The 12,604-nt window shown below is 56.0% G+C and overlaps 2 protein-coding genes across 2 annotated transcripts in view; one reads left to right on the top strand and one right to left on the bottom strand.

The window, feature by feature from the left end:
• NPR2 (natriuretic peptide receptor 2) overlaps nt 1-2,727 on the top strand; it is a 38,543-nt gene extending 35,816 nt beyond the window's left edge. Inside the window, exons 18-22 of the mRNA XM_081213324.1 lie at nt 763-831; nt 976-1,150; nt 1,343-1,441; nt 1,727-1,818; nt 2,092-2,727. Coding sequence (XP_081069450.1) covers nt 763-831; nt 976-1,150; nt 1,343-1,441; nt 1,727-1,818; nt 2,092-2,154 — 498 coding nt within the window. The 3' untranslated portion in view covers nt 2,155-2,727. The remainder of the gene's footprint in view (nt 1-762; nt 832-975; nt 1,151-1,342; nt 1,442-1,726; nt 1,819-2,091) is intronic.
• Nucleotides 2,728-2,949: 222 nt separating this feature from the next.
• On the bottom strand, nt 2,950-12,402 carry SPAG8 (sperm associated antigen 8; the record flags this gene model as incomplete). The annotated part of the gene is made up of 7 exons (XM_081213340.1): nt 2,950-3,099; nt 3,405-3,467; nt 3,560-3,680; nt 6,460-6,505; nt 8,589-8,763; nt 10,881-11,229; nt 12,236-12,402. The coding sequence occupies 7 exons, from the start codon at nt 12,400-12,402 to the stop codon at nt 2,977-2,979; spliced, it is 1,044 nt and encodes a 347-aa protein (XP_081069466.1). The 3' UTR covers nt 2,950-2,976.
• Nucleotides 12,403-12,604: the final 202 nt, after the last annotated feature.

Here is a 12,604-nt window from a genome sequence, read left to right as displayed (position 1 = left end):
CTGGCCATGTGACCCAGAAAGCTGTCTGTGGACAAACGCCACAGGCTCCCTGAAAAGCGAGATGAGCGCTGCAACTCCAGTCACCTTTGACTGGACTCAACCATCCAGGGGTCCTTTTCCTTTTACCTTTACGACACGTTGCCTCCCTTGGATCAGGTGCAAAGGGGAAATGCCTCGTAAGGTGGTGGACCCTCCTTCAAGAGAGTTTGGGTGGGCACCTGCCAGGGATTCTTCAGCTGTGAGTCCTGGGGGTTAGGCTAGAGGACCTCTGGGGTCCCTTCCAGCCCTAAATTGATTTTTGAATGCTGAATGTATTGTTATTCATGTTTTATACTGTATTTTATGCTGTTTTTTGTTGCATCAATTAAGTGTTTTAAATTTGTTGTTAGCCCTGAGCCCAGTTTTCTGAACCGGGAAGGGCAGGGTATAAATAATAATAAAAAATATTATTATTTTATTATTATTATTATTATTATTGTTGTTGTTGTTGTTGTTGTTGTTGTTGTTACAATTCTGTGACTCTAAGCAAAGCACATTGGGGACTCCGTAGTGAAAATCCCCAGGTGGCCCTTTAGCCATGTCTGTGTCCCCCTCCTGGTGCTTTCACTTAACCTCTTCTGTCTCCCCCTGGAAGCTCACCCCCCCCAGGTTCCCTTGGCAACTCTGCCCCTTCTGCCCCCCATCTTTTCATTCTCCCCCAAGATCCTCCTCTGCCCCACTGCCTTGGCTTCCCCCAACTTACCTGAGTGTCTCCCTCCCCAGGTGGTGACCCTCCTCAACGACCTCTACACCTGCTTCGATGCCATCATTGATAACTTCGACGTCTACAAGGTGGGTGCGAAACGTGCCTGTGGGTCCCGGCTGTTGGACCCAAAGCTGTCCCTCAGCCCCCAACCTAGAGCCAGGATTGGACCGTATAGCTGTAGGGAAGAGGGCCCCCCTCCCCACTTCCGGCCTGACAGGCTCACCCCGCAGGTGGAGACGATTGGCGACGCCTACATGGTGGTGTCGGGGCTGCCGGTCCGGAACGGGAAGCTGCATGCCCATGAGATCGTCCGCATGGCGCTGGCTCTCCTTGAGGCCGTCAAGACCTTTCGCATCCGGCACCGGCCCAACGAGCAGCTGCGCCTTCGCGTTGGCATCCACTCGGGTGAGTCCTGGCACAGCGGGGGCACCTGCAGCAGGTCCTTCACCGGAGGATTTTGAGCAGAGGTCGGGGCGGGGGGGCTGTCTGTCAGGGACGCTTGCCATTCCTGCATTGAAGAGGGTTGGTCTAGATGGCCCTCGGGGTCCCTTTGAACCCTACGATTCTAAGCCGCCTCCTCCCTTTGCCTGCCTGCAGGGCCTGTGTGCGCAGGAGTGGTGGGCCTCAAGATGCCCCGCTACTGCCTCTTTGGGGACACCGTCAACACAGCGTCGCGCATGGAGTCCAGCGGCGAGGGTGAGCCCCCTCTCCCCCCCGCCCCAACCTTGTTGAAGTGTCTGCTGCACAGCATTGCAGGGGGGTGGACTAGAGGGCCTTTGGAAGCCCCCCAACTGCCGTTCTACGATTCCCCCCCAACTGGTGTCCCTCCCTCCCTCTGGCCCAATGTGGGTGCTGGCTGTGCATCTTTCCCCAGGCCCATATCTGTCTCTTCTGGCCCCGTTTTGGGAAGGAGGGGAGGAAGGAGGGGGTCCCGCTAGCCCTGACCCCCTGACTCCACACCCCACCCCTTGTGACTTCCAGCCTTGAAGATCCACGTCTCCAGCACCACCAAGGAGAACCTGGACGAGTTTGGCTGCTTTGAGCTGGAGCTGAGGGGGGATGTGGAGATGAAGGTGGGGGTCTCTATCCTCCCTGGTTGGGTGGGAGGGAGGGAGGGGAAGCCGTGTGGCAGCCCCCACCCCACCAGGCAGCCCCCGACCCATGGCTCCTCCACCAGGGAGGAAAAGGTCGCCGTTCCTGGTCCTCCTGCCCTGGACCTGTGGGAGAGTTGTGGCAAGATGCTGGAAGCCACGACCCCCTCGGTTTCTGCTGGGTGAGGGGCACGGGTGGGGGTTTTTTTTTGGGGGGGTGACCTGTCCCAGGGCTGAGCCTCTTCTTCTCTCCAGGGGAAGGGCAAGCTGCGCACCTATTGGCTGCTGGGCGAGAAGAAGAAGAATGTGGTCATCTGATGTGGCTCCTCCCCCTCCTGTGACTCCTCCCACTTACGGGTACCGGGCAGCAGGCTCCTCCCACCACCAAGAGCCACCGAAACTCCCCTTTGCCTTGGAGCAATAAGGCCCCCCACCCCAGCCATGAGAGACAGGCGGGCGGACGAGAGAGAAGGAAGCACTTGGAGCCATAATGTCCCCCGCTATGAGAGGAAAGCGAGAGAGAGAGAGAGGAAGAAGACGGGGCAGGAGGGGCAGGATGAGAGGCCCCCCCCCCCCGGGAATGTGCCCAGGGCTGGGTCTTGCCACCTCCTTCATCCCTTGCCCCCGCCCAGACCAAGATGCGCCAGCAAGGAGGCCCCAGGAGCCCAGGGAGAGGCAGCGCACCTCTCGGAGCACGGATCGTCCCAGGCTGCTTGTGCTCCCCACGCCCAGCCGGGGGGCTGGCTGGTTCCTGACCCCCCCTTGCAGGTGGGATCCTGCACCACAACTCAGCTGGCTGAGCCAACCCAGAGCGCCGCTGTTCCTCCCCCCTCCCTCCGGGTGTAAATATAGTGCAAAATATTTTGTCGAAATACAGACTTTTTAACCTGGGGCAGCCTTTGAGATTTGTCCGGGCCAGAGCAGGGGGCCGGTGGAGGTTGGAAGGTGCCTGGGGGGCGGCAGCCCTCCCTGCTCTCCTTCTCCTGGCTTTGCTGCTAGATCCAAAATGGAGAGACACACTTTGCCTGTCCAGAAGCTCCTCAAATCCTGCGCCCCCCCCAGCCAGGGGGCTTCAAGGGGGGGAAAAGACCCAAAGCAGCAACACCCCCAATCTACCAATAGCTGCCCCCCTTTATTTTGTTAGAGCTTGGGGTAGTTCTCTGGGCCGTAGGGCAACGGCTGGTCGAGGTATTCGGTGGTGGGGGTCGTGAATGTCGCACACTTCTTGAAGGGGGTGTCACCAGTCCGGATATTGGAGACGCCCTACGGGGGGGGGGGAGAGAAACAGTGAGAAGGCAGCTGGGGGCCGGCAAATGCACCACCGTGGGCCACCCCCTCCCTCTGCCTGTCAGGGAGCCAGCATTGTCTTGTTTTTTTGGGGCGGGGGGGGGCAGCCTCGTCAAGTGAAAGCAACAGGTGCAAGGGGGGAGGAGAGAACCCAACTCCTGTTCCCCTTCCTTTTTCAGTGCCCTCCAGAGCCTCTTCAAAGTCAGGACCATGCGGGGGGGGGGGGAGAATGTAGGGCATTTGGGGTGGGGGTGGGGTGTTGGGGAGGGGGGGCCACTCACCGGCACCTGTCGGCAGTGCTCCAACCAGAAGGTCTGCGGCTGCTCCAGGCGGTAGTCGTGGGGCTTGGGGGGGGAGAGCAAGAGTCACATGGAAGCCTCCTTTTTGGGGGGGTTGGGGGATGCCCGGGGGGGGCGCTTTCCTGCCTCTCTCTCACCTTGGTGGGGGCAGGGGTCACCGACACGAAGCCCTCTTTGCGAAAGTGGTCGTGCGTGGTGGAGATGGTATCCATGGGCCCACATGGCGGGCCGTCGTCCTCCTCCTCCTTCAGCTCCTTGCTGCAGAGAAAGACGGGGGGTGGGTGGGAAGCAGCTTCTTGGAATGGGGGGGGGGCAGTGTCCAGTTCCCTGCCACTGGGAGCCCCACTGAGGAGACCTCAGAGATTTCCCAGGAAGATCTGAGCTTGGGGTGCTGCGTCAACCCCAAAGGAGACGGAGCAAATTTCGGCAGAGAGCTCCATCTTCCCCCAAACCTGCCTCCCTTCTCTGGCCCCATGGGATCTGGGGGAAGGGAGGACCCCACCCCACGAGGTTCAGCATTGAGATTTGGGGCACGGGGGCTGGAGGCTGCACCCCTGAGACCCTCCGCCTGCCTCTGAGGGAAGGGGTCTCCAATCTGCTTTTGTTCAGGGGTCAGCAAACTTTTTCAGCAGGGGGCCGGTCCACTCTCCCTCAGACCTTGTGGGGGGCCAGACTATATTTTGAAAGAAAAGGGGGGGAAACGAATTCCTATGCCCCACAAATAACCCAGAGGTGCATTTTAAATAAAAGGACACATTCTACTCCTGTAAAAACACACAGACAGATTGAGAAGGCGATGGGGCTGGATCCGGCCTCCGGTCCTTAGTTTGCCTACCCATGCTTTTGTTATTCCCCACGCACAGATTCCTGTCCTGCTTTCTTTTCCATCCCTTGGCTGGAGTTACCAGGAAAGGATTGATGCAGCTGGTCTTTTCTTTAATTCTTCAAACACCTTCTTCAATTCGGGAAAAGTCTCCCACGCTGGTCTCCTCAGGGCGCTTGACCTGCCACGCTGGTTGGGAGGGATCAGAAGGACCCCCTGCAAGGAGCAAACTGGCCTTCGGCGCCAGGCCCCTTCCATGCCACTCTCAAAGTGGGCAGCTTAACAGTCCGTGCCCCGGTCCCATTCCTCGGAGAGCCCCTTTGCTTCCACCTCTCCATTGTGCCCAGTCCCCACTTGCTCCCAGGGTCATTCCACATCAAATCAACGCACAAAACAAGGGCTTTGCCACCCACTGTCTCAGATTTTGATGAAACTTGGTGTTCACCTTTCCCTTATGGTTGAAAGAAACCCCCTTAAGTTTTTCCCCTCTATCTTAAACGGTTTAAATTTTATAGCACTTCAAAGTTTCGTGAAATCAGTGTTTCTGCCCCTCTTGAGATGCTCAGCCTTGTGTGCATTTTATTTTTTTCCTCCATAGCCAATGATCAGACATAAGAGACCCATAAATTTTATTCTTTGTTGAGAAAGAACACGTCTTTGCAATAATTTTCACCATCAAAAACTTTTGATTGCAGTGTGCCCTAATGCTGAAAATTTAGGTTTTCTAAATCTAGTTTTTCCACCCAAAAAGCTACATTTATACATTTTTTAAGGCATTTATAAAATCTTTTGTGTGCTGGTGTATTTTTTCCTGAAATTCTCATCATGTTATTGATCTCTATGTAAAATTTCAAAAAGATCTGATCATTGGTTATGGAGAAAGAAAATAAAATGCACACAAGGCTGAGGATCTCAAGAGGAAGACAAACACAGATTTCATTAAACTTTTAAGTGCTATAAAATTAAAACCGTTTGAGATAGGGGGGGACTTGAGGGGGTTTCTTTCAACCACAAGGGACGGGTGTACACCAAGTTTCATCAAAATCCGAGACGGTGAGTGGCATGACTGCGTTGAACTGACGTGGAATGCCCCCGCAATCTGCTCCTGGCAAGGGGGAACCGGGGCGGAGGAAGGGGGTGCGGTGGGGGCGGACTGCCCCAGATGTCTTCCTTGGGGGGGGGTGACATTTGGCACGCCTGCGACTCCCAAGCCTACCCCGAGCCATTGGGGGAAGGGGGGAGCTGCACGGCTTCGCCAGTGGCATTCCGCCCACTTCCTCCTTCATTTTGATAGCTGGGGGAGGCCTGGGAGTCGCAGATGGGCACCTGAGCAGCTATCCCACGCCTGGGAGGGCACCCTCTGTGCCACCCCCCCCCCCTCGGGAGCGCACCCGCCCTGGGCAGCGTGGGCATATGCACCGCCACTGGGGGGCACCTGCCCACCCTGTCGTCTAGTAGAAAAAAGATAGTCACGGAACCGAGAAATTACACAAAACAAATGAAATACCATGAAAATCCCTGAAACAAGAATTCTTGACTAGAATTGACTAGAAATTGACTAGAAATATTATAGAATTAAACTAAATACGAAAAATCAAAAAGTTTAAGGGAAAAGTTAGAAAAACCTAGAATTGAACAAAGCCTTAACGGGATGCTGGCTACAAACCTCGTTTCACTGAACTATTCAGATTCCTCAGAAGGAAATAGAGAAATCATAAACCTTAAATGATTACAAACTCAGGAAACGAGGTTTGTAGCCGGCATCCCGTTAAGGCTTTGTTCAATTCTAGGTTTTTCTAATTTTTTCCTTAAACTTTTAGATTTTTGTTACTTAGTTTAATTCTATAATATTTCTAGTCAATTACTTCTCGTTTCGGGGATTTTCACGGTATTTCCTTTGTTTTGTGTCACACCCTCTCCTCCAGGGCTGCCTTGGGGCAGGGAAGCCCAAAGACGGACTGCGCCCTCGAGCGCCAAAGCAAGTGTCCCTGGTCTGGCGGAGCCTCTGCCATTTGGGAAACGGGCGATGGCACAGCGGGTGAGACCGGGGGGGGGGGGCAGCTGCAGCTCTGCACAATGGAGCACCCAAATCTCTTGCAGAGCCAGAGGGAAGGAAGCCTCTCTCGCCTTGGAAAGCCCATTCCAGAGGCAGGAGGGGGCCACCCACGGCTCACCTGCTGCCCTGGTATTTTGGACTTTCTGCCCACTGCTCACCTGTGCTTCTGGTACAGGAGCCACTCCAGCATGGCCTCACGCTGCCCTGCGGGAGGAGGACAAGGAAGGAGGTCAGATCCCAGAAGGCAGGACGGGGCCTCAAGTGGGGGGGGGAGAGGGGGGAGCAGAATGTCCTCCTCTGCTTGCACCCCACACATGCCAGGCTCCTTCGCCTCCCTGGGCAGCAGTGACGTCTTCGAGCTCCAAGCCAGGGGAGGGCTCTTCCCCCCCCCCTCTCGGGGCTTATATTTTGGTCTAACACCAGAACTCCTGGGTGTCCAACGAAGCTAAATGTTGGAAGATTCAGTACAGATAAAGGAAGTCCTCCTTCATGCAGCACTGTTAAACTATGGAACTCCCTTCCACATGAGGCGGTGAGGCTTGGATGGCTTGAAAAGGCGACGTGACACGTTCATAGAGGGCAAGAGGGATATTGGGGGCTCGAAGCCACAATGGCTCAGCTCTGGCAGGAATGCTTCTAAATCCCAGCTGCCGGAAACCATGGGAGGGGAGAGGGCTTGTGTTCAAATCCTGCTTGATGGTTTCCCCCCTGCATCTGGGGGGCCACTGTCAGAACAGGAGGCTGGACCAGATGGGTCTGATCCACTAGCAGTGGTGAAATCTCCAGCAGGCTACAGAAATGTTGCACAGAAAGGCTGCCCAGTGGGCTTGGGCTGGGGGGGGGGTGGCTGTGAGGGGCAGTGGGGAGAAGCTCCCCAGGAAAGGGGGACCCAGGCGAGAGGTCAAGGACGGCTTCACTCTTTCCTCTTGATATGAGACAAAGCAGCTCAGGGTGCGAATGCAAAGGTGATCTACCCAGGTAAGCTCAGGTTACAGCTCTCCAGGCCTCACAAAGACCCCGTTTCAGCCGTGAAGCTCCAACATCATCACTCTGAGAAGACGGTCAGGTTGGGGGGAGGGGGGCCCAGGGGGGCTTTGGGGGCTTTGCCAGTGACTCCAGCTCAGCTTTGCAAGGAAGCCTTGGGAGAACGGCACCCACAAGGGAAGCCCATTGCAGCACCCATGGCGATTGCTTGGAGCCTGTGGGAGCAGAGCAGGCCTGCCTACGGCGGGTGACTCTTGAGAAGCCTGATTTAGACTGGGGTGGGGGAAGCAGTTTCTGGGGGGTGGGGGCTCAAGCTGCTAAGAGCTTTGCCTGAGTGACAGCTGGAGACGTCCAAGAGGCCAACGCCCCCCCCCCCAGAGCAGCTGGGCAGGCTCCCCCTCCTCCAGGAAGCCCCATGGAAAGGGTCCCCAGCCTGTGGCCCCTCACACTCTGGACCCCCAGAGAATGGAGGGAGGCGGTGGAGCTGCTGCCTCCCCCCCCCCCCAGCTCTGCGAGGGCTCAGGGCAGCGAACAGGAATGAAATGGGCTTAATCGAAACACAGAAGAAGACTCAAAGCCAAATGAAAAGGAGGAGCGAAAGGTAAAATGTCATCATTCCCGTGCTTTTCAAGGCAGCCCACACCGGAGAGCCTGGAAGGGTCCCCAGAGGGGCTGCCCCATGGAAGAGGGAGGAAGCTGGCTTTCTGCCGCTCCCAAGGAGCCAAAGCAACAGATTCAAGTTCCAAGAAACGAGATTCCCAGTGAACAACAGGAAGGACTTTCTGATGGCAAGAGCGGTTTGGCAGCAGAACAGTCTCCCCTGGACGGTGGTGGCCTCTCCCTCCTTGGGGGCTTTTAAGCAGAGCTTGGGGGGGCCCTCTGTCCTGGATGCTTCAGCCGAGATTCCCGCACTGCAGGGGGTGGACTAGAGGACCCTCGGGGTCCCTTCTGATTCTACAATTCTATGCTTCGAAGGCATTTAAGGCCCGTATCTGACTGAGTTCAGGTCAAGGAGGAGCCCCTGTTTTGAGGAAGGGGCTTTGTCCCACAGAGACCACCCACCCGCCTCGTGTTGCCATTTCTGCAGGAGGGCCGAGTGGTCAGAGTCCTCCAGGTCAGGGACAGAGCCGGAGGCGGGTGTGCTTTGGGCGGGTCTGGACCCAAGAACAAAAAGTGTCTGTCTGCTTAACGAGGAGAAACCGGAAAGCAAACAATAAACACTTTTGTGGCAAAGTTTTTTTCCTTGGCTGTCTGGAAAGGCCGCTCTTGGCTCTGCCCCCCCACTCCCTCCCCAGATCCTCACCTCTTATGGGGAGCCCAGTCCTCCAGGGCCTGCGGTAGGCGTCTTTCATGGTGGTGCTGCTGCTTAGGCCAGCCAGAAACTGCTGGGTGAGCAGCCCCCGGTGCCCGTGCCGGTAGAAGGAGGCCTCTGTGCCCCACTCGGGACAGGGCACGCGGTCCAGGTCGTTGGTGGCTCTCTGGAAGAGGGCAGAGAGGGCGGCTGCAGGTTAGCCAGAGGACCCTTTGGGCAGGGCAGGGCAGGGGGCTGCCAGCTGTTCCCTCCCCCTGGGGTCTCCTGGCACACTCAGGGCACTCCTCCCTTTAGGCAGCGAGGGGCAGCAGATTTAGCCCAGCCACCCCACAGCCCTTGCCCGATCCCTAGAGAGTCCTTCCCCAATCAGCAGGGGAGAGGGCCTTTCATTTCTATTTTATTTATTAAATGTATATACTGCCGTTCCTCCAAAGATCTCAAGGTGGAGTGACTCACAAGATTAAAATACAGGATAAAAGCACAAAATAAGTAGGACAAAATCAAACCAAAACACAGTTACTCCCCAACACATTTTAAAGGCTGTAGAATGTTAATCAGCCATTGGGAAAACTGAACCAGGCATGTCAGGGAAATACAGTGGCGTGGCGTGGGTTGTCAGCACCCGGGGCAAGGCAAGTACCGTATTTTTCGCTCTATAACACGCACCCGACCATAACACGCACGTAGTTTTTAGAGGAGGAAAATCCGTAGGCATGCCACCCATAGGCATTCCCTCCATAACACGCACAGACATTTCCCCTTACTTTTTAGGAGGAAAAAAGTGAGTGTTATGGTGCAAAAAATACGGTAATTTGCGCCCCCTAACCCGTGGATTTTAGAGCTGCAAGTGCGAGCGCGCCCCCCCCAGATGTTGCGCCCGGTGCGTCCGCCCCCCTGCACCCCCCACGCCACGCCACTGGGGAAATATAGTCCAGTTGCCCAGAATGGCAACCACGACCAAGCCAGCCCACGCAGGACAATTGAGGGACGAGGTTTTGGGGGGGACAAAGTTACCTGAAGGTTGAAGGGAGTTTTGTGGTGCTGGGGGCAGGGCTCTCTCTTCACTCTCTCTGGAGATCTGATCTAGAGTGGTGCATGCTCTAGTTATCTCCCGCTTGGGCTCCTGCAATGCGCTCTATGTGGGGCTACCTTTGAAGGTGACCCAGAAACTACAACTAATCCAGAATGCGGCAGCTAGACTGGTGACTGGGAGCGGCCGACGAGACAATATAACACCAGTCTTGGAAGACCTACATTGGCTCCCAGTCCGTTTCCGAGCACAATTCAAAGTGTTGGTGCTGACCTTGAAAGCCCTCAAAGGCCCAGTAGACCTGAAGGAGCATCTCCACCCTTATCATTCAGCCCAGAAACGGAGGTCCAGCTCCGAGGGCCTTCTGGTGGTTCCCTCACTGCGAGAAGAGAAGTTACAGGAAGCCAGGCAGAGGGCCTTCTCAGTAGTGGCGCCCGCCCTGTGGAACACCCTCCCATCAGATGTGAAGGAAATAAACAACTATCTGACTTTTAGAAGACATCTGAAGGAAGCCCTCTTTAGGGAAGTTTTTAATGTCTGATGTTTTATTGTGAATAATAATAATAATAATAATTTATTATTTATACCCCGCCCATCTGGCTGGGCTTCCCCAGCAACTCTGGGCGGCTTCCAACCAAATATTAAAATGCAGTAATACATCAAACATTAAAAGCTTCCCTAAACAGGGCTGCCTTCAGATGTCTTCTGTTGGGAGCTGTTCAGAGTGGCTGGGGAAACCCAGCCAGATGGGCGGGGTTTTTATCATCATCATCATCATTATTACTATTCTTACTACTACTATTATTATCTGGTGCAGCTGAGGATTTGCTGCTGGGTCTGTGTGCCTCCATAGATCATCTACTTCCGACTAAACATTGGGAAGAACTTTATTTTTTATTTATTTATTTATTTTTATTAAAGATTTTTGGGAAGAAATTTCTGACCGTAAGAGCTGCTTGGCAGTGGAGAAGACTCCCTTGGAATCTGGTGGACTCTCCTTCTCCTTTTAAAGCAGAGGTTGAGCAGGGTTCCTGTCCAGGGTTCCTTAGTTGTGGTTCCCAAACTGCAGGGGCTTGAACTAAATGGCCGCCAGGCGCCCTTGCATCCAAAAAGCTACGCCCTGGCATAGGGGCTGCTGCTGTCTCTTCACTTGGGAAATGCAGGGGGAGAAGGGAACAGGAATTCCCTGGTGACACCCCCCCCTTGCCACCCCCTCCTGCCAGTCCAGGGGTGTGGAGCCCAGGCAACCTTACCTCCTCCTGCCAGTTGTAGATCAGGCACTTTCCCCGAATGGGGAGCTCCCTCATGGGCTCCAGGGGGACAACGGGGATGGCCTCCTGTTCCGTGGCCGGCAGCTCCCCAAGTGTGGGTCCTGGGACCCCGTGGCAGGGAGGCAGCTCCACCGAGTAGGCTGGGGTGCGGACCACCACCGGGGGATCTTCAGGCAGCATCTCCTTGGGGCCGTACACCACCACCGGCTCCTGCCCCTCCTCTCCCGGGCACAGGGGGGGCTCCGCCACACAGCCGGGGGCTTCGGGGCCAGGGGGTGCTGCCTCTCCATCGCTGGGCGCAGGTGGGCCTGGAAGGGCGGGAGCCAGGGACCTGCACAGGTTCAGGAAGGGGAAAAGGCAGAAAAATGAATGGCACAGACCCTTCGCTCCAAGAAAGAAAATGGGAAACTGGGGTTTTTTTTAAAAAAAAAAAAATGCATCTTGCCCTTCATCAGTAAGACAGCCAGTGCTATGGGGCGGGGGGGGGGGTGTAGCCAGGTTTTCTTGCCCCGGTGAAGCCTCCAGAGGGGCAGAATTGAGGCTCCCAGGCTGGGTGTGGGTGTGTGTATGCAAAATATTCATGAGGTATGTGTGCCAAACTGGGTCTTTGACCCAGGTAAAATAAAGCCTAGTTTTGCTCCTGCATAACACAGAACACCAAGCCAAAGTCACACAGCAATAAATGTCATTAAAACCAGGCTTCGCCTCATAATTTCATGGGGGAGGGGGGATTCCTGCCTCAACCTATAGAGTTAAATCTTTAACTGAAGGTCAGGGAACATATGGGGCTGATATTTATTTATTAAATCTGTATACCGCCCTTTAGTTGTAGGTCTCCGGGTGGTTCACAACATAGGATGACTCCAAGTGCAGAGCTTTAAGAAGGGGATTCTGTGCCCAGGTCAGGAGCCACCACCAAGAAGGCCTGTCTCTGCGGCCTCTCAGCCAAATGAATCTTAAAGGAGGACACCCAAGTGAACCCTCCCAAATCCCACCTCAACATGGGCAGTCCTTGAAATAAGGGGCTCTCAAACAGTTTAAGGCAGGCCTGGAGCCAAATGTGGCCTTCCCTCTCCCTCTGCCCGGCCCTTGGCATTCCCAGCAGGCCACACCTCCCCTGCTCTGTGCCCTTCTCAAGGGCTTTTGCCTGGCTAGAGTTTGCTGTGAGGATGCCCCCTTGCTTGCCTGGGTGGCGCCCACTTTGGACTGCCCACCGGCATGCGGCTCAGGAGACCACGGCCCCCATTCACACGTGCAGAGAGACACGTGTTCGGCGTATCCTCGCCTCCTCCCCCGCCCCTCCCTCTGCGCCTCCGTCTCTTTCTTCCATTCCTCACCCGCCCTCCGGCTCCATCCCTCCGACCGGCGCCGCTGCGGGTGGGGGGTCCGGAGACGTCGTCGCGGAGACGCCAAACACGGACTGGGGGCCCAGCTGGCCGCTACCATGGCGACGGCGACGCAGCGCGCCCATTGGCCAGGCGGCGACGGCAGGAAAGGCTCTCATTGGTGCGCGCCCAGGGCCGCTGCCCCGCCCCTCTCGCCCGCGCCAGCCTCCGCGACGGCCGCTCTCTGCCCCGAGGGGCGTCCAGTGGGGAGCCGGCGAAGACCTGCAGCCCTGCTGCCCTTGCGGGGGCCAAAGCGGGGCCAGGGGCAGGGGATCGGTGCCGGATTTACGTCTAAGCTACACAAGCTATAGCTTAGGGTCC

Source organism: Podarcis bocagei (genome assembly GCF_964188305.1).
Source record: "Podarcis bocagei genome assembly, chromosome: 11".
Taxonomy (NCBI): Eukaryota; Metazoa; Chordata; class Lepidosauria; order Squamata; family Lacertidae; genus Podarcis; species Podarcis bocagei.
This window is presented reverse-complemented; position numbering and strand designations above follow the sequence as displayed.